The sequence below is a fragment of the Alosa sapidissima genome, chromosome 2, assembly GCF_018492685.1.
Source record: "Alosa sapidissima isolate fAloSap1 chromosome 2, fAloSap1.pri, whole genome shotgun sequence".
Classification (NCBI taxonomy): domain Eukaryota; kingdom Metazoa; phylum Chordata; class Actinopteri; order Clupeiformes; family Clupeidae; genus Alosa; species Alosa sapidissima.
In genome coordinates this window covers 44,127,884-44,153,738 of record NC_055958.1, presented here as the reverse complement: position 1 = coordinate 44,153,738, position 25,855 = coordinate 44,127,884, and the positions used below count along the sequence as shown (strand labels likewise).

Here is a 25,855-nt window from a genome sequence, read left to right as displayed (position 1 = left end):
GTGCTGTGGAGCTTTCAATGATTCTTGCTAATTCATTTATGTAAATGTTAATAAATAGGGTTGGGCTTAAGCAGCAGCCTTGTCTTACTCCACGTCCCTGGGATATGAAAGTTGTGCTTTTGCTTCCAACCTTTATTGCGCCTTTACTTCCTGTATACATTGATTTTATCAGGTCGTAGGTTTTACCTCCTACACCACTTTGTATAACTTTGTAGAATAAGCCTGTGTGCCAAATGGAGTCGAAAGCTTTTTTAAAATCAATAAAACAGGCGTAATTTGTTTCTTTTTGTTTTGGTTTACTTGTTTATCAATTAGGGTGTGTAATCTCTTTGTCTCTCTCTCTCACGCACCGATAAGACCCTTCAGATCTGAGCTACACAATGCTTTATGACAAACTCTCTCTCTCTCTCTCTCTCTCTCTCTCACGCACCGATAAGACCCTTCAGATCTGAGCTACACAATGCTTTATGACAAACTCTCCCTCTGTCTCTCTCTCTCTCTCACGCACCAATAAGACCCTTCAGATCTGAGCTACACAATGCTTTATGACAAACTCTCTCTCTCTCTCTCTCTCTCTCTCTCTCTCACGCACCGATAAGACCCTTCAGATCTGAGCTACACAATGCTTTATGACAAACTCTCTCTCTCTCTCTCTCTCTCTCTCTCTCACGCACCGATAAGACCCTTCAGATCTGAGCTACACAATGCTTTATGACAAACTCTCCCTCTGTCTCGCTCTCTCTCTCACGCACCGATAAGACCCTTCAGATTTGAGCTACACAATGCTTTATGACAAACGCGTCTCACACACGCACACAGATGCACTCCAGTGGTTCTTCCATGTTTATTTTGGGGTGGCAGCACGGTATCAGCACAATGTGACCCACACACATTCGCGCACCCGCATGCGCACACACACACACCACAGTATCAGCAAAATGTGACCCACACCCCTACACACACACACGCGCGCACACACACACACACGCATATGCATACGCATACGCACACACGCCACAGTATCAGCAAAATGTAGTTGGGGTGGCAGCACGGTATCAGCACAATGTGACCCACACACACACACGCATATGCATACGCATACGCACACACGCCACAGTATCAGCAAAATGTAGTTGGGGTGGTGCCACAGTATCAGCAAAATGTAGTTGGGGTGGTGCCACGGTATCAGCAAAATGTAGTTGGGGTGGTGCCACGGTATCAGCACAATGTAGTTGGGGTGGTGCCACGGTATCAGCAAAATGTAGTTGGGGTGGTGCCACGGTATCAGCAAAATGTAGTTGGGGTGGTGCCACGGTATCAGCAAAATGTAGTTGGGGTGGTGCCACGGTATCAGCAAAATGTAGTTGGGGTGGTGCCACGGTATCAGCAAAATGTAGTTGGGGTGGTGCCACGGTATCAGCAAAATGTAGTTGGGGTGGTGCCACGGTATCAGCAAAATGTAGTTGGGGTGGTGCCACGGTATCAGCAAAATGTAGTTGGGGTGGTGCCACGGTATCAGCAAAATGTAGTTGGGGTGGTGCCACGGTATCAGCAAAATGTAGTTGGGGTGGTGCCACGGTATCAGCAAAATGTAGTTGGGGTGGTGCCACGGTATCAGCAAAATGTAGTTGGGGTGGTGCCACGGTATCAGCAAAATGTAGTTGGGGTGGTGCCACGGTATCAGCAAAATGTAGTTGGGGTGGTGCCACGGTATCAGCAAAATGTAGTTGGGGTGGTGCCACGGTATCAGCAAAATGTAGTTGGGGTGGTGCCACGGTATCAGCAAAATGTAGTTGGGGTGGTGCCACGGTATCAGCAAAATGTAGTTGGGGTGGTGCCACGGTATCAGCAAAATGTAGTTGGGGTGGTGCCACGGTATCAGCAAAATGTAGTTGGGGTGGTGCCACGGTATCAGCAAAATGTAGTTGGGGTGGTGCCACGGTATCAGCAAAATGTAGTTGGGGTGGTGCCACGGTATCAGCAAAATGTAGTTGGGGTGGTGCCACGGTATCAGCAAAATGTAGTTGGGGTGGTGCCACGGTATCAGCACAATGTAGTTGGGGTGGTGCCACGGTATCAGCAAAATGTAGTTGGGGTGGTGCCACGGTATCAGCAAAATGTAGTTGGGGTGGTGCCACGGTATCAGCAAAATGTAGTTGGGGTGGTGCCACGGTATCAGAATCAGGGCAGATGCACAATGTAGTTACGGTATCAGAATCAGGGCAGATGCACAATGTAGTTACGGTATCAGAATCAGGGCAGATGCACAATGTAGTTACGGTATCAGAATCAGGGCAGATGCACAATGTAGTTACGGTATCAGAATCAGGGCAGATGCACAATGTAGTTACGGTATCAGAATCAGGGCAGATGCACAATGTAGTTACGGTATCAGAATCAGGGCAGATGCACAATGTAGTTACGGTATCAGAATCAGGGCAGATGCACAATGTAGTTACGGTATCAGAATCAGGGCAGATGCACAATGTAGTTACGGTATCAGAATCAGGGCAGATGCACAATGTAGTTACGGTATCAGAATCAGGGCAGATGCACAATGTAGTTACGGTATCAGAATCAGGGCAGATGCACAATGTAGTTACGGTATCAGAATCAGGGCAGATGCACAATGTAGTTACGGTATCAGAATCAGGGCAGATGCACAATGTAGTTGCGGTTGCCTTTTGAATTATTTTGTCAACATGTCCTCCCCCACTGGCTGCTGCTCACATTTCAATCTAACGATTTATTATCATGGCCAGTTGAACTAGTCAGAGGTTATCATGGCCAGTTGAACTAGTCAGAGGTTATCATGGCCAGTTGAACTAGTCAGAGGTTGTCATGGCCAGTTGAACTAGTCAGAGGTTATCATGGCCAGTTGAACTAGTCAGAGGTTGTCATGGCCAGTTGAACTAGTCAGAGGTTGTCATGGCCAGTTGAACTAGTCAGAGGTTATCATGGCCAGTTGAACTAGTCAGAGGTTATCATGGCCAGTTGAACTAGTCAGAGGTTGTCATGGCCAGTCCAGTTGCACTCCACATAGGCTTATCATGTTGATGTAGCCCTATTTATTGTTCATAGGCCTATCGTGTTGATGTAGCCCTATTTTGGCCTTTTGAGTTGATGCAGGGCTGTGCAATAAATCAAATTTTAATTTCAATCTCGATTTTGGCTCCAAATGATCACAAATACTGTATAATTGAGAGAAAGCTATTATTTTGCCACGTTCCGTTTAGAAAGAGTGTTTCGGAAATAGGTACAATTCCCACTCTTACAGCGCACTGATTCACGCTGCTTCTTGAAGCCTAACTCTGTGTGTGTTTGTGTGTGTGTGTCTAACTGTGTGTTTGTGTGTGTGTGTCTAACTGTGTGTTTGTGTGTGTGTGTCTAACTGTGTTTGTGGGTGTTTGTGTGTGTGTGTCTAACTGTGTGTTTGTGGGTGTGTGTGTGTCTAACTGTGTGTTTGTGGGTGTGTGTGTGTCTAACTGTGTGTCTAACTGTGTGTTTGTGTGTGTGTGTCTAACTGTGTGTTTGTGTGTGTGTGTCTAACTGTGTGTTTGTGTGTGTGTGTGTGTGTGTGTGTGTCTAACTGTGTGTTTGTGGGTGTGGGTCTAACTGTGTGTGTGTGTGTGTGTGTGTGTGTGTGTGTGTGTGTGTGTGTGTGTGTCTAACTGTGTGTTTGTGTGTGTTTGTGTGTGTTTGTGTGTGTGTGTCTAACTGTGTGTTTGTGGGTGTTTGTGTGTGTGTGTGTGTGTCTAACTGTGTGTTTGTGGGTGTTTGTGTGTGTGTGTCTAACTGTGTGTTTGTGTGTGTCTAACTGTGTGTTTGTGTGTGTTTGTGTGTGTGTGTCTAACTGTGTGTTTGTGGGTGTTTGTGTGTGTGTGTCTAACTGTGTGTTTGTGTGTGTTTGTCTAACTGTGTGTTTGTGTGTGTTTGTGTGTGTGTGTCTAACTGTGTGTTTGTGGGTGTGTGTCTAACTGTGTGTGTGTGTGTGTGTGTGTGTGTCTAACTGTGTGTTTGTGGGTGTGGGTCTAACTGTGTGTGTGTGTGTGTGTGTGTCTAACTGTGTGTTTGTGTGTGTTTGTGTGTGTGTGTGTCTAACTGTGTGTTTGTGGGTGTTTGTGTGTGTGTGTCTAACTGTGTGTTTGTGTGTGTGTGTCTAACTGTGTGTTTGTGTGTGTGTGTCTAACTGTCTAACTGTGTGTTTGTGTGTGTGTGTCTAACTGTGTGTTTGTGGGTGTTTGTGTGTGTGTGTCTAACTGTGTGTTTGTGGGTGTTTGTGTGTGTGTGTCTAACTGTGTGTTTGTGTGTGTGTGTCTAACTGTGTGTTTGTGGGTGTGTGTGTGTGTGTGTCTAACTGTGTGTTTGTGGGTGTGGGTGTGTGTGTGTCTAACTGTGTGTTTGTGTGTGTGTGTCTAACTGTGTGTTTGTGTGTGTTTGTGGGTGTGTGTCTAACTGTGTGTTTGTGGGTGTTTGTGTGTGTGTGTCTAACTGTGTGTTTGTGGGTGTTTGTGTGTGTGTGTCTAACTGTGTGTTTGTGTGTGTGTGTCTAACTGTGTGTTTGTGTGTGTGTGTGTGTCTAACCGTGTGTTTGTGGGTGTTTGTGTGTGTGTGTCTAACTGTGTGTTTGTGGGTGTGTGTCTAACTGTGTGTTTGTGGGTGTTTGTGTGTGTGTGTCTAACTGTGTGTTTGTGTGTGTGTGTCTAACTGTGTGTTTGTGTGTGTGTGTCTAACTGTGTGTTTGTGTGTGTGTGTCTAACTGTGTGTTTGTGTGTGTTTGTGGGTGTGTGTCTAACTGTGTGTTTGTGGGTGTTTGTGGGTGTGTGTCTAACTGTGTGTTTGTGTGTGTTTGTGTGTGTGTGTCTAACTGTGTGTTTGTGTGTGTTTGTGTGTGTGTGTCTAACTGTGTGTGTGTGTGTGTGTGTGTTTGTGTGTGTGTGTCTAACTGTGTGTGTGTGTGTGTGTGTGTGTGTCTAACTGTGTGTGTGTGTTTGTGTGTGTTTGTGTGTGTGTGTCTAACTGTGTGTTTGTGGGTGTGTGTCTAACTGTGTGTGTCTGTGTGTGTGTGTGTGTGTGTGTGTGTGTGTGTGTGTGTGTGTGTGTGTCTAACTGTGTGTGTGGGTGTGTGTGTGTCTAACTGTGTGTGTGTGTGTTTGTGGGTGTGTGTCTAACTGTGTGTTTGTGGGTGTGTGAGTGTGTGTGTGTGGGTGGAGGAGCGGCTGCTGAGTGTGTGTGTGTTTGTGGGTGTGTGTCTAACTGTGTGTTTGTGGGTGTTTGTCTAACTGTGTGTTTGTGGGTGTGTGTCTAACTGTGTGTTTGTGTGTGTGTGTGTGTGGAGGAGCGGCTGCTGAGTGTGTGTGTCTAACTGTGTGTTTGTGGGTGTGTGTGTGTGTGTGTGTGTGTGTGTGTGTGTGTGTGGAGGAGCGGCTGCTGAGTGTGTGTTTGTAACTGTGTGTTTGTGTGTGTTTGTGTGTGTGTGTCTAACTGTGTGTTTGTGTGTGTGTGTCTAACTGTGTGTTTGTGTGTGTTTGTGTGTGTGTGTCTAACTGTGTGTGTGTGTGTGTGTGTGTGTGTGTGTGTGTCTAACTGTGTGTTTGTGTGTGTGTGTGTGTGTGTGGAGGAGCGGCTGCTGAGTGTGTGTGTGTGTGGAGGAGCGGCTGCTGTGTGTGTGTGTGTGTCTAACTGTGTGTGTGTGTGTGGAGGAGCGGCTGCTGTGTGTGTGTGTGTGTGTTTGTGTGTGTGTGTCTAACTGTGTGTGTGTGTGTGTGTGTCTAACTGTGTGTTTGTGGGTGTGTGTGTGTGTGTGTGTGTGTGTGTGTGTGTGGAGGAGCGGCTGCTGAGTGTGTGTGTGTGTGCATGCCCACCTTTCCTCTGCAGAAAAGAGGTTTGGGAGGAGATGAACTCTGAAAGGAAATGAACTGGGAACCTGCCTTCTTCAGCTGCTTCTTCTAACACACACACACAGAAGCGCGCAAACACAAAGACACACACACATAAAAATGAAGCACTAGTGAATAGTGTCTTGAAAATCATACTGACAAAGTTTGTGTGTGTGTCCATTGCCAGAACCGCCCCTTAAAGAAGATTTTTGAGAACGTCAGCGAAGAGGTTGAAGCAAATACCTGCATCACCACGGTTACCAAGGAACTCCTGCAGTGGTGTGAGACGTGAACGAGGCTGAGCGGAAGATGACCGCACATTTAAACCCAGCAAGGCAGACGCTACAGCTAAATGGATTCACATTTAAACCCAGCAAGGCCGACGCTACAGCTAAATGGATTCACATTTAAACCCAGCAAGGCCGACGCTACAGCTAAATGGATTCACATTTAAACCCAGCAAGGCAGACGCTACAGCTAAATGGATTCACATTTAAACCCAGCAAGGCCGACGCTACAGCTAAATGGATTCACCTTTAAACCCAGCAAGGCAGACGCTACAGCTAAATGGATTCTAGGTTAGGCTAAATTAGCTTGTTGAGTTCAGCAAGGCAGACGCTACAGCTAAATGGACTCCAGGTTAGGCTACATTAGCTTGTTGAGTTCAGCAAGGCAGACGCTACAGCTAAATGGACTCCAGGTTAGGCTACATTAGCTTGTTGAGTTCAGCAAGGCAGACGCTACAGCTAAATGGACTCCAGGTTAGGCTACATTAGCTTGTTGAGTTCAGCAAGGCAGACGCTACAGCTAAATGGACTCCAGGTTAGGCTACATTAGCTTGTTGAGTTCAGGTACAATGTGAATAAAAAAAAATTATGTCAGCTAACAAAATAGACTTTCACTAATCAGAAGTTTCATGGTAGGTTCATTTATCAAGTAATTACAAATGCAACCTATATAATGCAACATTTAATTTGAAAAAGCTACTCGGAGTAGCCTGTGGTGTCTATTGACTTCAGTTTACTCCATTTGAAGGTATTTGCGTAAAATAGCTTAAACTGTTGCAAAAATGTTGATGTTTGAAACTAGCACGGATATTTTTAGCCTCCAAGGTGGATAGGTTAATTTAGGTAGTAAGAATGTTTAAGTTACTGAACACGTAAACAAAATGCTAAAGGATTTAGCGAAGGAGTATCAGTGTGGGACAGCAGCAGCTATGGCATTTTAATCTAATTAGCGTCACGATCATGCAGCAAAGTCTGCATATAGGTAGGTCCTGTAAGCAGTGGAGACACAACAGCTAAATTTAGGAGGGTTCCTGTACCAGCCCCGTTTACCTGGATAGTGGGACTGTAATGGTCTGTGGAGGTGTTGAGTATGGTGGAGTATGGTGCGATGGTGTTGAGTATGGTGCGATGGTGTTGAGTATGGTGCAATGGTGTTGAGTATAGTGTGATGGTGTTGAGTATGGTGCGATGGTGTTGAGTATAGTGCAACAGTGTTGAGTTTGGTTGAGTATAGTGCAACGGTGTTGAGTTTGGTGGAGTATGGTGTGATGGTGTTGAGTATGGTGGAGTATGGTGTTGAGTATAGTGCGACAGTGTTGAGTATGGTGCGATGGTGTTGAGTATGGTGCGATGGTGTTGAGTATGGTGCGATGGTGTTGAGTATGGTGCGATGGTGTTGAGTATGGTGCGATGGTGTTGAGTATAGTGCGATGGTGTTGAGTATAGTGTGATGGTGTTGAGTATGGTGGAGTATGGTGCAATGGTGTTGAGTATAGTGCGACGGTGTTGAGTATAGTGCAACGGTGTTGAGTATGGTGGAGTATGGTGCAATGGTGTTGAGTATAGTGCGACGGTGTTGAGTATAGTGCAACGGTGTTGAGTATGGTGGAGTATGGTGCAATGGTGTTGAGTATAGTGTGATGGTGTTGAGTATGGTGGAGTATGGTGTTGAGTATAGTGTGATGGTGTTGAGTATGGTGCGACGGTGTTGAGTATGGTGGAGTATGGTGCAATGGTGTTGAGTATAGTGTGATGGTGTTGAGTATGGTGTCGAGTATAGTGTGACTGTTGAGTATGGTGTCGAGTATAGTTTGACTGTGTTGAGTATGGTGGAGTATGGTGTGACGGTGGAGTATGGTGTGACTGTTGAGTATGGTGTGCTGGTGTTGAGTATGGTATATTAAATGTGTGTGTATATATGTGTGTGCGTATGTGTGTGTGCGCATGTTTGTGTGTGTGTGTGCGTGCATGTGTGTGTGCATGTGTGTGCATGTGTGCGCATGTGTGCGCGTGTGTGTGCTCACGTTACCTTCTGATGCCCTCCTGTCTTTTCTTTCACTTCTCCATCCACCAATGTCTTCTTCTTCACAGCATTGCTGACAGCAACCATCTCTTCAGGTGTGTGTGCGTCTGTCGTGTCGAGAGTGTGTGTGTCCAACGTGTCGAGTGTGTGTGTGTCGCTGCTCTCTTCTGGAACGTTCACTGCTTTCTTCTTTTTCTTCTTCTTTAGTGGCGTCTCTGTAATCACCTCATCTGTGACCTCAGGTGTGTGTGTGTCCGTGTCGAGAGTGTGTGTGTCCAACGTGTCGAGTGTGTGTGTGTCGCTGCTCTCTTCTGGAACGTTCACTGCTTTCTTCTTTTTCTTTTTCTTTAGTGGCGTCTCTGTAATCACCTCATCTGTGACCTCAGGTGTGTGTGTGTCTGACGTTTCAGGTGTGTGTGTGTCTGACGTTTCAGGTGTGTGTGTGTCGCTGCTCTCTTCTGGAGCGTTCACTGCTTTCTTCTTTTTCTTTTTCTTTAGTGGCGTCTCTGTAATCACCTCATCTGTGACCTCAGGTGTGTGTGTGTCCAACGTGTCGAGTGTGTGTGTGTCGCTGCTCTCTTCTGGAGCGTTCACTACTTTCTTCTTTTTCTTCTTCTTTAGTGGCGTCTCTGTAATCACCTCATCTGATATTGCTTCTTCAGGTGTGGGTCTGTCTGACGTCTCAGGTGTGTGTGTGTCGCTGCTCTCTTCTGGAGCGTTCACCACTTTTCTCTTCTTCTTCAGAGGGGTATCTCCGTTCACTTTGTCTGCACCTGGCGTCTCAGGTGTGTGTGTGTCCAACGTGTCGAGTGTGTGTGTATCGCTGCTTTCTTCTGGAACGTTCACCACTTTCTTCTTTTTCTTCATCTTTAGTGGCGTCTCTGTAATCACCTCATCTGCTATTGCTTCTTCAGGTGTGTGTGTGTCCGTGTCGAGTGTGTGTGTGTCCAACGTGTCGAGTGTGTGTGTGTCGCTGCTCTCTTCTGGAGCGTTCACTGCTTTCTTCTTTTTCTTCTTCTTTAGTGGCGTCTCTGTAATCACCTCATCTGATATTGCTTCTTCAGGTGTGGGTCTGTCTGTCGTGTCGAGTGTGTGTGCGTCTGTCGTGTCGAGTGTGTGTGTGTCGCTGCTCTCTTCTGGAGCGTTCACTGCTTTCTTCTTTTTCTTCTTCTTTAGTGGCGTCTCTGTAATCACCTCATCTGATATTGCTTCTTCAGGTGTGGGTCTGTCTGTCGTGTCGAGTGTGTGTGCGTCTGTCGTGTCGAGTGTGTGTGTGTCGCTGCTCTCTTCTGGAGCGTTCACTGCTTTCTTCTTTTTCTTCTTCTTTAGTGGCGTCTCTGTAATCACCTCATCTGTGACCTCAGGTGTGTGTGTGTCCGTGTCGAGTGTGTGTGTGTCCAACGTGTCGAGTGTGTGTGTGTCGCTGCTCTCTTCTGGAGCGTTCACTACTTTCTTCTTTTTCTTCTTCTTTAGTGGCGTCTCTGTAATCACCTCATCTGCTATTGCTTCTTCAGGTGTGTGTTCGTCTGTGACCTCAGCAGACTCAGGTATGTGTGTGTAAGCTGCTTCTAGACTGGGCTGCTGGTGATGATGCGTTTCCTCTTCCTCCTTCCTGCTTCTCTTCTTCCTCTTCCTGGGTTTTCCTTCTGCTGGCTGCACTTCCCCTGCAATCCCTGCCTCTGATTGGCAACTTGCGGGAGCCTCTGTTATTGATTGGCTGGATTCAGAGGCCTCTCCCTCCTGCTGCTGCAGTGACACTGACGAACGGTCTGACATCACGCAGACAGTGTCCAACACAATAGGCTCATCTTCTGCAGGGGGCGTGGCCTGTAAGATAGAAGGCGTGTCTACCGTTTTCTCTGCAGGTGGATCCATAGTGGGAGCTGCTTCCTGTGTGGGCGTGTCCTCAGTAGGAGCTGCTTCCTGTGTGGGCGTGTCCTCAGTAGGAGCTGCTTCCTGTGAGGGCGTGTCCTCAGTGGGAGCTGCTTCCTGTGTGGGCGTGTCCTCAGTAGAAGTGGCTTCCTGTGAGGGCGTGTCTAAAGGTGTAACTGGTTCCTGTGTAGGCGTGTCCTCTGCAGGAGCTGCTTCCAGTGTGGGCGTGTCCTCAACGGGAGTTGCTTCCGGTGTGGGCGTGTCCTCTGCAGGAGCTGCTTCCGGTGTGGGCGTGTCCTCAACGGGAGTTGCTTCCGGTGTGGGCGTGTCCTCTGCAGGAGCTGCTTCCGGTGTGGGCGTGTCCTCTGCAGGAGCTGCTTCCGGTGTGGGCGTGTCCTCTGCAGGAGCTGCTTCCGGTGTGGGCGTGTCCTCTGCCGGAGCTGCTTCCGGTGTGGGCGTGTCCTCAGCGGGAGTTGCTTCCTGTGTGGGCGTGTCCTCAGCGGGAGTTGCTTCCTGTGTGGGCGTGTCCTCTGTGGCAGTTGCTTCCTGTGTAGGCGTGTCCTCAGTGGGAGCTGCTTCCTGTGTGGGCGTGTCCTCTGCGGCAGTTGCTTCCTGTGTGGGCGTGTCCTCTGCGGCAGTTGCTTCCTGTGTTGGCGTGTCCTCAGCGGGAACAGCTTCCTGTGTGGGCGTGTCCTCAGCGGGAACAGCTTCCTGTGTGGGCGTGTCCTTCTTCTTCTTCTTCTTGTGTTTGCTCTTGTGGCCGCTTTCTTGTGTCTCTGCCTGGCCATCCTTCCCTGCAGGACCAGCAAACGCTCATCCAGTGAGACCGTGTGTGTGTGTCTGTGTGTGTGTGTGTGTGTGTGTGTGTGTGTGTGTGTGTGTGTGTGTGTGTGTGCGTGCGTAAGTGAGCGAATGAGTGATCAAATGTGTTCTTACCTACTGGTAATAGTCTACTGGCTAGGGTTAGTACACACATACACACACACACACATACACACTAGGGCTGTAACTGTATCGAAACCGTAATCGCGACGCTCATATCCACGAACCTGTGTCGCGGTGTCTACACTCAACTTAATAGTACAACATTTGAAACAACACAGGGGGAGTTAAGACCCCCTCCTTGTTTTTTGAGTGCGGTGGCTGAGTTGAGAGGTGGGGCTATGTCGTCATAAAATTGCCGGCTGTGCCCTCTACACGCGTCTACACGGCAAAAGTTAGCCGGCGGTTTCAAAAATTCCCACTTCGGAACCCGGTTACAAAAACTATCGGTTACAGTCTCCTAAACTGCCGGCGTGGTGTACACGCAAGGTGTAACCAATAACAAAAATTCACCAGTTTCAAAAAAAACAGCATTGTGTAGACGGCCCCTAAAACGAGTTACAAGGTGTAAACTGTGACTGGTGTCAGTCCAGGACTGCACTTGTCCATGCCTTTTGGCAAATACCCCAAAAATATCAATATTCAGACCTGAATATCTCCGATGAGCAACCTCCTTTTTTCAAAATTCCTTTGCCACATGAAAGGGCCATCTGTGGACTAGCCAGTGATGTCAAATACATATTTACTGCAATGATTGGTTAAAAAATAATGTTAAGGTCATTTATGGTGGAAAAATTAGGATATATTTTCATCAGTCATGTTTACTGATCAAATCCAAACTAGATTTAGTTGTCCTGAGTGTAATATATTCCTTAAAGCCCCCCTGTGTAAGAAATTCTCCCACCTAGTGGTTAGGAGTTACATAGCACCCAACGTCTCAAGTGCTACCTCGTTTAGAACTACGGGAGCAGTCACACATCAAAACTGGCACTGGTTCTGGACTCCCAGGCTCGTCGAAGCATAAACTTCTCTCTGAATAAGCAATAAAAACATATTAATAACATTTTGTGTACTATTTTATTGCCATTGCTTGTGTGATGCCAATGAAACACTCTTTCGGACACGGAATACATAGTTTCATTTTGTCTGTTAACTGAGCTAGCTAGCTAACTTTAGCACAGTAAACGGAAAGTAAATGGGAACAGCTAGTTATGTTCGCTACCTAGGTAGCAGCTAAGGACTTTAGTTAAACTTGTATATTGTTGCAATTCAAACTAACCTGAAATAACACACGTTCAGCAACTTTGTGGTAGTTTACTAGTCCTAGTACAACGATGTTAGGTTGTCAACTGTCTCTGGGTCTAGAAACTAGAGATCAAGTGAACCGGGGACATACATTGCTGAATGTAGGGAAATTCTGCAGATGAATCCAAGCTATTTTTTTCTATGCATGCAGACGCCAAAGACTGAGCTGTATTTCGCATATGTCCATTGCTGGCCACCGTTATTTTAAAATGGCACACGGCGAGTCGACAGTGCGCTATGTAAATGTAAATGAGGATTTCTAAGCCAATAGGTATGCTTCAATTTGGTGGTGGTGGTAATTAAACATGAATGGGGCCACATTTATGAATGGGAAATGTTGATTTTGTTAACAAACAACTGAAAACGTTACACAAGGGACCTTAAGATAACTGAAAGTGACATCATCGGGTGACATAAACCAGTATACCCGTAGGTCCAATTTCTGTAAATGTGATATCTCCAACATATCTCAGGGCTAGAAACAGTCACTTGGACCCAAAGAATAACTTGTAAGATTTTGGTAGACTGAGGTCAAAGGTCACTGAGCTTATGTACATCCCACTGTGGTGAATAAACCTCAACAAAATCCATGTCATCCAAATATTCACTTTGACTCACAGAAAACAGATCAACAAATCAAGTCAACGTCTAAGTCCTCACATTTTTGAGAAATGTATAGATCATAAATGCCTGTAGGGAGGGTTTTCCCCTGAAATTAGGTACAAACATTCACTTGCACTTTCTTTGTCTTCAAACAGAATATTGCGGGAGCGGAAAAAGCAGTCCTGTGCAGACCTCTAACTCACCACAATTCAAACTCTGTGTGAACTTCCTGGGTTCTCGTGGGGAAACCGGACAGCACCACTATACAGGGGTTTCGTAGATGATTAGTAGAGTGAACCATTTTGGCAGGGGTGTTTTAATGTATATCACTAGCATATTGATGGCAGGGGTGTTTTAATGTATATCACTAGCATAGTGCTGGCAGGGGTGTTTTAATGTATATCACTAGCAGGGGTGTTTTAATGTACATCACTAGCATAGTGCTGGCAGGGGTGTTTTAATGTACATCACTAGCAGGGGTGATTTAATATATATCACTAGCATATTGATGGCAGGGGTGTTTTAATGTATATCACTAGCATAGTGCTGGCAGGGGTGTTTTAATGTATATCACTAGCAGGGGTGTTTTAATGTACATCACTAGCATAGTGCTGGCAGGGGTGTTTTAATGTACATCACTAGCATAGTGCTGGCAGGGGTGTTTTAATGTACATCACTAGCATAGTGCTGGCAGGGGTGTTTTAATGTACATCACTAGCAGGGGTGATTTAATATATATCACTAGCATATTGATGGCAGGGGTGTTTTAATGTACATCACTAGCAGGGGTGATTTAATATATATCACTAGCATATTGATGGCAGGGGTGTTTTAATGTATATCACTAGCATAGTGCTGGCAGGGGTGTTTTAATGTACATCACTAGCAGGGGTGATTTAATATATATCACTAGCATATTGATGGCAGGGGTGTTTTAATGTATATCACTAGCAGGGGTGATTTAATATATATCACTAGCATATTGATGGCATGGGTGTTTTAATGTATATCACTAGCATAGTGCTGGCAGGGGTGTTTTAATGTACATCACTAGCAGGGGTGATTTAATATATATCACTAGCATATTTTTTTTTCCCCTGAAGTATGACCCTTAAGGCTCAATTTTTCCTTAGGTAAGGGATTTATTTAAGGGTGTTGTACAGAATACCTTAAATTGTTTCTTTAACCCTTAGAACCCTAAGCTGTTTTTAGGGCATTTTCACTACCTTTATTCATAAGGATTTATTCTGGTCATTGTAAGTGCCACACACACATATTATATATTGTTTTTTTCAGCAGAGTCTAGGCTATCCAGATCTGCTACTACTACTAGCATTGATTTTATTTAGATTTTTAAAGAATTAAAATATAAAAATCATATTATAAAAATTCTTATATTTTGACCTGTATCTCACCACAGCAAGCTCATAGCTCTACATGCATTTCATGTGTGTGTAGGGCAGACGGTCCCGAAACGGGCAATATAATTGCCATGTTGGAGGGATACTCTGGGGCTGAGCAATTTACAGAAATATGTGGTGTGTGATTTACGGAAATAAATGCCATTTTTTATTTAGCGATGAAAAATGACCATTCTGCGCTCCATATCTGTGACACGAACTGATCTGACCTGACTTGACCCAAGTTTGCCTGTTAGCATGTGTGACTATGGTGTATGCACTCATGATGATTCTCAACTTTTTACTGCATTGCCATGAACAAAGTAAAGGCAAAAAAGGTGTTTCTTTGTTCAACAAATTGGGATGCAATGTGAGCCTTGAATTGGATGCCATGCAGGAATTTGCTAGGATCTCAAAACCGGATTATGAACATGTTTTGCCATAGAGAAACACACGATAGCGTTGGGTTATAAACATGCTTTGCCACAAAAACAGACAAAAACGTGGGGTAAGTCCAGCTATATGAAGTTATTATTTTGCTGTCACTTCGTCTGTTTTATAACCCAGAAGGATGTATTTGGTATCAAACGATAGCTCTGTGTCTCCTCTTTCATCTAACATAGGTGGCATATATATCCGATCACGGGTCCGCGAGTAATTACTCCGAGAGTAATGGGTGTGCAGCGTTGGTTTGTGTACATGACGTTAATATTTTGCAATCACTTCGTCTGTTTTTATAAGCCAGAAAGATCGATATCCATGGTACCAATGGATAGCCCTGTTTCTCCTCTTTCGTCTGATATGCTTGCCATATCTATGCGATCACGGGTTCGCGAGTAATTCAAACGAGAGTAATGGGTGCGCAGGTGAACGCCGAGAAGGATAGACTTTAAATATGATGCAATTTTATTTAATTTCATGATTTTTTTTAATTTTCATACTTGATCGTACAGACAAGTGCGTAGTCTCTTTGGAAAGCCCCTTCTTCTCTGTCATAAAATAAAAGTTTTATCTCGTTGTGATGAACAGTCGCGGAGCAATGTAACAGAGAAGAAAGGGTGTGTTTTTTGACGCACTTTGCGTCAATCGGGTTTTAAGGGTTAATTAAGGAAAAATGTTAAGGGATACATGCATTGAAAGGGATTTACCGGCACGAAAATTCTAGTTTCCACTGAGATTATTCAACAGCTGTTACTAGCTGGCTAGTTGGCGATGCCGTTACTTAGCAACCCACCGAACACAGTGAAGTTTAATTATCTTATTCATCTTACCTTAAGAATATTCGCTGAAATTATCCAGGTAGCAAGTAAAGCATGTTATATACATGAACTGAACAATACTAGCTGGCTAGTTAGAGATGATCCAGGTAGCAAGTAAAGCATGTTATATACATGAACTGAACAATACTAGCTGGCTAGTTAGAGATGATCCAGGTAGCAAGTAAAGCATGTTATAGACATGCACTGAGCAATACTAGCTGGCTAGTTAGAGATGATCCAGGTAGCAAGTAAAGCATGTTATAGACATGCACTGAGCAATACTAGCTGAAATTATCCAGGTAGCAAGTAAAGCATGTTATAGACATGCACTGAGCAATACTAGCTGAAATTATCCAGGTAGCAAGTAAAGCATGTTATAGACATGCACTGAAATTATCCAGGTAGCAAGTAAAGCATGTTATAGACATGCACTGAGCAATACTAGCTGAAATTATCCAGGTAGCAAGTAAAGCATGTTATAGACATGCACTGAGCAATACTAGCTGAAATTATCCAGGTAGCAAGTAAAGCATGTTATATACATGCACTGAGCAACACTAGCTGAAATTATCCAGGTAGCAAGTAAAGCATGTTATATACATGAACTGAGCAATACTAGCTGGCTAGTTAGAGATGATCCTGACTGTCATCAGTGCACCAAAACTTTTTTGTTAACGTTTTGCCTAGTGAACCGAACCAAAGCTCATGGCAGGCGAACAAGACATCCACATGAAGTTATCGTTAGCCTACCACTAACGTCATGTAAACCAGTTTTTCCCAAAGTGTGGTCCAGGGACCACTGGTGGTCCGCAAGCTATCCCAAGTGGTCCGTGAGCAGACGTGGTGAAATATAATATAGATGAAGTGTTTGCAATATTGAACCAACTTGTATGTAAATCCAAACAGTTCTGCAACACGGTCTATGTAAGATATGCCAATTTAAATCATATGAATCCTCTGACACAATAAGCAAAGTGCAAAGACAATAAGCAAGGTGATTCAGTGAGTAGGCCTATTGTGTAGGATAATATACTGTTGAAGGAGGTTTTTTTTTAGCTAGGTGGTCCATGCGTTTCTTTTTTATTGGTAAGTGGTCCTTCGTCTGAAAAAAGTTTGAGAAACACTGATGTAAACCACACAATAACACTAAGGCATGTTTCTGATAGGCCGATCTGACAGAGTAAGCATATTAGCAGAGAGTTTTTATTTTTAATTGTATCATTTTAAAAAAAAGTATGATTATTGCAAGTTGCACTACTTTTTGTATTGGTGTTATACAAAATGTTGCACAGTAAAAGTGTCTCTTTTTGTAAACAGCATCATTTTCTGGGGCCATGCAAACCTGCATTACTACTAGTGTGGAGTTATTCTACAATATTCACTCATCACGACAATAAAATAGACCATCCAAAGTCAATCTACTGCAGTAATTCCTCTCTCAACCTGTAGAAAATGCTGTGAACACCTGATTATGCATGAAAAAAAAAATACTGTCATATACCGTGAAACCATTTTGAAAAATACTGTGATATACATTTTTGGTCATACCGCCCAACACTACACTAGCATTTACACCAGCATAGGCATGTTCACTAGCATAGGCATTCACACTAGCATAGGCATGTTCACTAGCATAGGCATGTTCACTAGCATAGGCATTCACACTAGCATAGGCATGTTCACTAGCATAGGCATGTTCACTAGCATAGGCATTCACACTAGCATAGGCATTTACTCTAGCATAGTAGTAACAACAGTAACAACAACAACAACAACAACAACAACAACTACACGCTACATTGATATATAAGTGTTATTTTGCTACATTTCATCTTAGGAAAAATTTTAACTAGGGAAAATAATGTTTAAGTCAAGCCTGATGCCTATAGTCTTTTCCCCTTGGTGAGGTAAACACACACACACACACACACACACTGCTGAGACTACTACAACTCCCCAACTCCATACAACACACACACACACACACACACACTGCTGAGACTACTACAACTCCCCAACTCCATACAACACACACACACACTGCTGAGACTACTACAACTCCCCAACTCCATACAACACACACACACACACACACACACACACACACACACACACACACTGCTGAGACTACTACAACTCCCCAACTCCATACAACACACACACACACTGCTGAGACTACTACAACTCCCCAACTCCATACAACACACACACACACTGCTGAGACTACTACAACTCCCCAACTCCATACAACACACACACACACACACACACACACACTGCTGAGACTACTACAACTCCCCAACTCCATACAACACACACCAGACACACTCCTGAGACTACAACTCCAACTCCTCTCAACCATGTTAAAGTGCTCTACACTCCTCTTACTTTAGGCTGCAGACAGTTAAAAAATTCATATCAACCGACCGAAAGCGAAGCCCCGATTGCTACTCAATTCACGTCCGATAAAGTAGACACACACACACACACACAACAATGCACTGGTTCCGATAAAGTACACACACACACACTGCACTGGTTCCGATAAAGTACCCACACACATACACACACTGCACTGGTTCGGATAAAGTAGACACACAAACCTCAATATAAAAACCCAGCGGCCCGAAAGGTGTGCGTGTGCGTGTGTGTGTGTGCGTGCGTGCGTGTGTGGAAAAGTGTAATGCTACTTTCACAGTGTGCGTTTGTGCAGCTTATTACCTTTCTTGCGTTTTGGGGGCGTGTCCTCTGCCTCCTCCCCTCGACGCTGCTTCTTCTTCCTCTTCCTCCTGGAGCGGAACTCATCGTCATCCTCATCTGTGGACACAGCCTCTGGACCCTCATCCTGTGGGAACACACCTGCACACACACCAGAGTGTGAGTGAGAGTGAGTGCGTGTGTGTGTGTGTGAGTGTGTGGAACACAGGAGAGACAGTGTGAGTGTGAGGAACACAGGAGAGACAGTGTGAGTGTGAGTGTGTGAGAGTGAGTGCGTGTGTGTGTGTGTGTGTGTGAGTGTGTGGAACACAGGAGAGAGAGTGTGAGTGTGAGTGTGTGTGTGGAACGCAGGAGAGAGAGTGTGAGTGTGTGTGTGGAACACAGGAGAGAGAGTGTGAGTGTGAGTGTGAGAGTGTGTGTGTGGAACACAGGAGAGAGAGTGTGAGTGTGTGTGTGTGTAACACAGGAGAGTGAGTGTGTGTGTGTGTGTGTGTGTAACACAGTAGAGTGAGTGTGAGTGTGTGAGTGAGTGAGTGAGTGAGTGAGTGTGTGTGTGTGTGTGTGTGTGTGTGGAACACAGGAGAGAGAGTGTGAGTGTGAGAGTGTGTGTGTGTGTGTGTGTGTGTAACACAGGAGAGTGAGTGTGAGAGTGTGGGTGTGTGTGTGGGGAACACAGGAGAGAGAGTGTGAGTGTGTGGAACACAGGAGTGTGAGTGTGAGTGTGAGTGAGTGGAACACAGGAGAGAGAGTGTGAGTGTGTGGAACACAGGAGTGTGAGTGTGAGTGAGTGGAACACAGGAGAGAGAGTGTGAGTGTGTGTGTAACACAGGAGGAGAGAGAGAGAGAGAGAGAGAGAGAGAGAGAGAGAGAGAGAGAGAGAGAGAGAGAGAGAGAGAGTGAGTGTGTGTGTAACACAGGAGGGAGAGAGAGAGAGAGAGAGAGAGAGAGAGTGTGTGTGTGTAGAACACAGGGGAGAGAGAGAGAGAGAGAGAGTGTAAGTGTGTGTGAGTGTGTGTGTATGCGTGTGTGTGAGTGTGTGTGTGTAACACAGGAGGAGAGAGAGAGAGAGAGAGAGAGAGAGAGAGAGAGAGAGAGAGAGTGTGTGTGTGTAGAACACAGGGGAGAGAGAGAGAGAGAGAGAGAGAGAGAGAGAGAGAGAGAGAGAGTGTAAGTGTGTGTGAGTGTGTGTGTATGCGTGTGTGTGAGTGTGTGTGTGGAACACAGGAGAGAGAGAGAGAGTGAGTGTGGGAGTCTGAGTCACTACTGTGTGTGAGTGTGAGTGTGTGTATGAGGCGTGTGTGAGTGTGTATGATGTGTGTGTGTGTGTGTGTGTGTGTGAGTGCACGTTGGATGAGGAGGAAACCTTACCTTCACTCAGGTCACGGAATCTGCAAAAAAAAACACACAAGTTAAGTACAGGGTTTGTGTGTGTGTGTGTGTGTGTGTTAGGGGTGTAACGGTTCATGAATTTGTATTGAACCCAAACGGTACGGGCGTCACGGTTCGGTGCATGAATTTACACGGAGAATACACGGTATAAAAATACATAAAACTTGTGTGCGGATTAATTAATGTAATGCGGAACTACTGTTAGATACGCGAGTTCATTAGGCACACCTAATCTGTAGTCCGGCTTTAGCTCAGTGTAGCTCTCATTGGCGCATAGGTAGCCGAGGTCCGCCTACGTAGGTTACAGGTTTTTGTCAGGTCGACGGTCGAGTGAGTCAGTCAGAGTCAGCAGCAGCACTAAGGACGGGTATGATGAGTGAGTCAGAGACAGCAGCAGCACTAAGGACGGGTATGACGAGTGAGTCAGTCAGGGACAGCAGCAGCACTAAGGACGGGTATGACGAGTGAGTCAGTCAGGGACAGCAGCAGCACTAAGGACGGGTATGATGAGTGAGTCAGTCAGAGACAGCAGCAGCACTAAGGACGGGTATGATGAGTGAGTCAGTCAGCAGCAGCACTAAGGACGGGTATGATGAGTGGTGGTGGCCCACAAGAGAGGTCTCTTTAAGATCCCAGTCAGTTACAGTAGTACAGGCGAGAGAGTGGTGGATAAGACTGAAGTTTCATCAGTTGTTGGGCGGTGGTAGTGTAGTGGTTAAGGAACTGGGCTAGCGTGCAGTAGCCTGAAAGTTGTCGGTTCAATTCCCGGCTTCCACCGTTGTGCCCTTGAGCAAGGCACTTAACCCCAAGTTGCTCCGGGGACAATGTGATCCCTTGTAATATAGCTGACATATGTAAGTCACTTTGGTCAAGAAGTGTCTGCTAAATGTAATGTAATGTAATGTAATGTTGGGTATGTGGTAGAATTCTCGCCTGCCACGCGGAGGTCCGGGTTCGATTCCCGGCAGCCGTGGCCCACTGGTCAGCACTCCGGACCTGTAACCGGAGGGTTGCCGTGGCCCACTGGTTAGCACTCCGGACCTGTAACCGGAGGGTTGCCGGTTCGAAACCCGACCAGTAGGCACGGCTGAAGTGCCCTTGAGCAAGGCACCTGACCCCTCACTGCTCCCCGAGCGCCGCTGTTGTTGCACTGCTCACTGCGCCGGGATTAGTGTGTGCTTCACCTCACTGTGTGCCGAGTGTGTTTCACTAATTCATGGATTGGGATAAATGCAGAGACCAAATTTCCCTCACGGGATCAAAAGAGTATATATACTTATAAGTGAGTGAGTGAGTGAGTGAGTGAGTGAGTGTGTGTGTGTGTACACTCACGTCTTGACCAGCTTGTAGAGTTTGGTTCTGTTGTGAGTGGCCGTGTTGGTTTTGCTGGCCAGCTGGAAGAGTCTGTCGGCCACGGCGCCGTAATTGAACTACAGACAAGAGAGGAGGATTGAGTAAGTGCACACACACACCAGACAAGAGAGGAGGATTGAGTAAGTGCACACGCACACACACACACACACACACACTACTTCTATACATTTTACTGCTTATTATACGGCTACTTCCCAAAACAAAAAAATAAACTCCACGATATGTCTCTTTACATTTATTTGTTACCGTTTCGTTATGGCTTTTGCTGAGAAACAAATAGTTCACACACACACACTTACTGTATGCCAGATCATTTTTCAGTGATCGGATTTAAAAATTGATTTAAAAAAAAAAAAAACCTCGATTTTCGATTTAAATCGATTTTTTGCCAGCCCTAGGGAGGAGTAGGCATAAAAGAGCACTGTTGGCACAAACGTGCGCGCGCTAGGGCTGCACGATATTAGAAAAACATGCGATAACATTATTGAGTACTGCGATAACGATATAACTTGCGATATTTAAATATGTAATGTTTTCCTCCATTCTACTTGCTGCTAGCATAGACTGATGCATACTTAAAAAAAAAGAATTGGATTGATTCCATTCCAACATTATTTTTATTAGGAAAAATGTGGCTACAACGGCAATGCCGGCCATAAATCATCTTAGCCTTTGAAACATTTCCTGCTATGGTCAACAAAATTAAGTTGAAATAAATAAAAACATGAAAACTACTTAAAACATTCAAAAATTATTTAAAATAAATGTAAACATAATCATTTAACTGCATGCCAACTTAAAATGGTAACTTTTTTCTGACCACTAATTTGTTGAGTCAAGAACGTGTTGCAGAATGGGGTCTGGTGGCTTACATTATGACATGAAAAACAACATAAAATAACAATAATAAAAACAAATATAGCTGCAAGCAGCAATGAGGGGGCCAAGCAGAATAGGCTGGAGTAGCCATGGCGACAAGATGGAACTCAGCAGACTTCCACGATCAACACTTTCAACTAGTGTCACATCAAAACATAACTGATTTTGTAGGGCTGAAACAGGGCTGAGAATTGCCACTGCCTCCGCCAGCCAGCCCCCCACCTAATCACCCCTGCCCCGCCCTTGCACGCATGCATTAGAATGAACTGGATGGAACATGTTTTCATCAGTTTCACATCAAAAAATAAAAGATTGATAAAACACATCAGCAACTACAGATCAAAATGCAATATTGCTAATTGCAGCACCCCTTACAGGTCAAAGGTCACCGAAGTTTTCGAGTGTCCTCCTAATGGGGTCATGAATCCATGTAGTAAGTTTGGTTATGATACATGGCAGGGTTGCTGAGATATGAGCTCACTTCCTGTTTGGCGGCTTCGCCGCAAATTTCGATTGGCTGTTACGGGCGAATGCTTTTGTCAATTGTTCCAGAAAGCAATGCACTGATAAGGCATGGGCTGAAGATGGTCTCTGTCAATTTTGGTGAGGATCTGCTAAAATTTGTGACTTGCAAAAACTTGTACGTGTTTTTGATTAAATCCAATATGGCAGCCGAATCAATTACGATGACATCACAAGTTGGCTTGGGTCGGCCTAAGGACCTCCAACAGTATTACCAGACACCACTAGTGTGTTTTAATTCTAAGCACAACAGCAGCTACAGGCCAAAAGGCATGTTTCTAAATTACAGCGCCCCCCTAGAGGTCAAAGGTCACCAGATTTCTTGAGCGTCCCCCTGATTGGATCCTGAGTCCATGTACAAAGTTTGGTTATGATAGATTAATGGGTTGCTGAGATATGAGCTCACTTCCTGTTTGGCGGCTTTGCCGCAAGTTTTGATTGGCTGTTACGGGCAAACGGTTTTAGTTCCGAAGACGAAAAGGAGTATCTTTTGTGAGGCTTGGTCTGAAGATCATGTGTGTCAGGTTTGGTGTCGATTGGACAAAATTTGTGACCTGTGAAAACTTTTTAGTGTTTTTGATTAAATCCAAAATGGTGGAAAATCCACCATGGCGGAAAATGACGTCATAGGGTGCGTTGAACTCGGCTTGGTCCAAGGATTCCAACGATATCTCATTTTTGACAATCGGCCATACGGGTCAAAAGTTACGTGCGTGAACGCATGTCCAACTTTGGCCTGTTGGTGGCGCTAGAGCGCTCAAGGTGCCGGTATGAAACTTGGTGAAATTATTCATGAGACTGTCCTCAATCAGTGTGCCAAATTTCACAACTTTTCACCAGACGGTTCTATGGGCTGCCATAGACTCCAATGGCGGAGGAAAGATGTTAAATAAATATAGCTGCAAGCAGCAATGAGGGGGCCAAGCAGTGAGTTCAGCAGGCCAGATTAACCATGTAAGTCAATGCCGTTGCATCAGACATATAGCCTTAAGCAGTCACAGCAAGTTCCATGCCATACAACCCAAGATTGGCTGAGTTACAAGGTCAAGTTTCACATCAAAACATAACTGATTTTGTGGGGCTGAACCAGGGCTGAGTGTCGCCGCCCCCTCCCCCAGCCAGCCCACCGCCGCAACCGCCTCTGCCCATTCCACCCCGTCCCACCCTTGCACGCACACATTAGAATGAACTAGATGGAACTTGCGGTCATCAGTTTCACATCAAAAATAAAAGATTGACTGAGATATGATCACACTTGCTGTGATTTAAACATAGAGGTCAACAATTGACGTCATAGGGTGTGTTGAACTCGGCTTGGCCCAAGGATTCCAATGATGCCTCATTTTGCCATTCGAGTCAACAGGTCAAAAGATACGTCCGTAAACACAAGTCCAACTTTGGCCTGTTGGTGGCGCTAGAGCGCTTGAGGTGCCGGCATGAAACTTGGTGAAATGAATTATTGGACTGTCCCCAATTAGTGTGCAAAATTGTATAACTTTTTACCAGACGGTTCTATGGGCTGCCATTGACTTCCATTGCAAAATAATGCGCATCAGCAACTACTGGCCAAAATGCATTTTTGTCAATTACGGTGCCCCCTAGAGGTCAAATGTCACCAAATTTCTCGAGCGTCCTCCCGATGGGGTCTGAGGTACATGTACTAAATTTGGTTTTGATACATGAAAGCGTTGCTGAGATAGGAAATCACTTCCTGTTTGGCGGCTTCGCCGCAAATTTCGATTGGCTGGTACAGGTCAATGCTTCTGTCAATTGTTCCAGAAAGCAATGCACTCATCAGGCATGGTCTGAAGATGGTCTCTGCCAATTTTGGTGAAGAACAGATGAAATTTGTGACCTGCGAAAACTTGTACGTATTTTTGATTAAATCCAATATGGCGGCCGAATCAATTACGATGACATCACAAGTTGGCTTGGGTCGGCCTAAGGACCTCCAACAGTATTACCAGACACCACTAGTGCGTTTTAATTCTAAGCACAACTGCAGCTACAGGCCAAAAAGCATGTTTCTTAATTACAGCGCCCCCTAGAGGCCAAAGGTCACCAAATTTCTTGAGCTTCCCCCTGATGGGGTCATGAGTCCATATACTGAGTTTAGTTATGATAGATGAATGGGTTGCTGAGATATGAGCTCACTTCCTGTTTGGCGGCTTCGCCGCAAATTTCGATTGGATATTACGGGTGAACAGTTATAGTTCCGAAGACAAAACACCACAACTTTTGTGAGGCTTGGTCTGAAAATCATGTGTGTCAAGTTTGGTGACGATCGGACAAAATTTGTGACCTGTGAAGTTTTAGTTTCACTTTCACTTAAATCCAATATGGCGGAAAATCCATCATGGCGGAAAATGACGTCATAGGGTGCGATGAACTCGGCTTGGTCCAAGGATTCCAACGGTACCTCATTTTTCAAAATCGGGTCAACAGGTCAAAAGTTACGTGCGTGAACGCACGTCCAACTTTGGCCTGTTGGTGGCGCTAGAGCCCTCGAGGTGCCGACATGAAACTTGGTGAAATTAATCATTGTACGATGCCCAATCAGTGTGCCAAATTTCACAACTTTTTACCAGACGGTTCTATGGGCTGCCATAGACTTCAATGGCAGAGGAAAGATGTTAAATAATAATAATAAGAAATCATAGAAACACAATGGGTGCCTTCGCAGCTTCGCTGCTTGGCCCCCAATAACTAGAAAAGCATTTCCTGAAGGAAATACAGTGCATGAAAATGCAAAAAATATGATGTCAAATATCATACAGAGTAAAAACAAACTATATTGGTTGCTAGGTAGATGAGGTTTAATATAGTTGGAATGACTGAACAGTTAAATAGGTGGATAGTTTATATAGGTAAATTATTTACTTGGTAGATAAGGTTTAATATAGTTGGAATGATTGAACGGTTAAATAAGTGGATAGTTTAAATGGTTAAATTATTTAGGTAGATAGTTGACGATAACTGACACTTGGAATGGCTCTAATGTTTGCTAGCAGTTATGCTAACTATGTTAACAAAGATAATAATGTTAACCAAGTTACTATGCTAACTAGCATGCTAACAATGTTAAAATGCTAAGTATGCTAACCATGTGACTTAGCTAACTTAGCCAATTATTTTTAACAGTTATGCTAACTATGCTAACTAGCATGCTAACTATGCTAACCATGTTACTTAGCTAACTTAGTTAATCATTTTTAGCAGTTTTGCTAAAAATGCTAACTAACATGTTAGCATGCTAACTATGCTAACCATGTGACTTAGCTAACCATTTTAAGCAGTTTTGCTAAAAATGCTAACTAGCATGCTAACATGCTAACTATGCTAACCATGTGACTTAGCTAACTTAGCTAACTAGCTACAGTGGGTAGGAGTCATAGTTGATGACAAGCAACAGTTACAATGGCTGAACAGTTAAAAAGTTCAGTAGTTTAAAGGGTTGAATTGTTTAACAGTAAAATATTATAGTGAGGACAGTTTTTGGCAGAGGAAGCAGTTGAACAGGATG

General features: G+C 44.8%; 1 protein-coding gene across 23 annotated transcripts in view; it reads right to left on the bottom strand.

Moving 5' to 3' along the window:
• Positions 1 to 25,855, bottom strand: part of LOC121703415 (ribosomal RNA processing protein 1 homolog B-like) — a 43,854-nt gene that overhangs the window by 2,644 nt on the left and 15,355 nt on the right. For 3 of the 23 annotated variants that reach the window (XM_042084254.1, XM_042084255.1, XM_042084264.1), the window contains 5 exons: positions 20,890 to 20,987; positions 19,537 to 19,556; positions 18,172 to 18,309; positions 8,196 to 10,855; positions 5,865 to 5,948 (listed from right to left, as the gene is read on the bottom strand). In XM_042084254.1, the coding sequence (XP_041940188.1) occupies positions 5,865 to 5,948; positions 8,196 to 10,855; positions 18,172 to 18,309; positions 19,537 to 19,556; positions 20,890 to 20,987 (3,000 nt within the window). The remainder of the gene's footprint in view (positions 1 to 5,864; positions 5,949 to 8,195; positions 10,856 to 18,171; positions 18,310 to 19,536; positions 19,557 to 20,889; positions 20,988 to 25,855) is intronic. The other 20 variants (XM_042084258.1, XM_042084259.1, XM_042084260.1 and 17 more) reach the window with 20 other exon arrangements.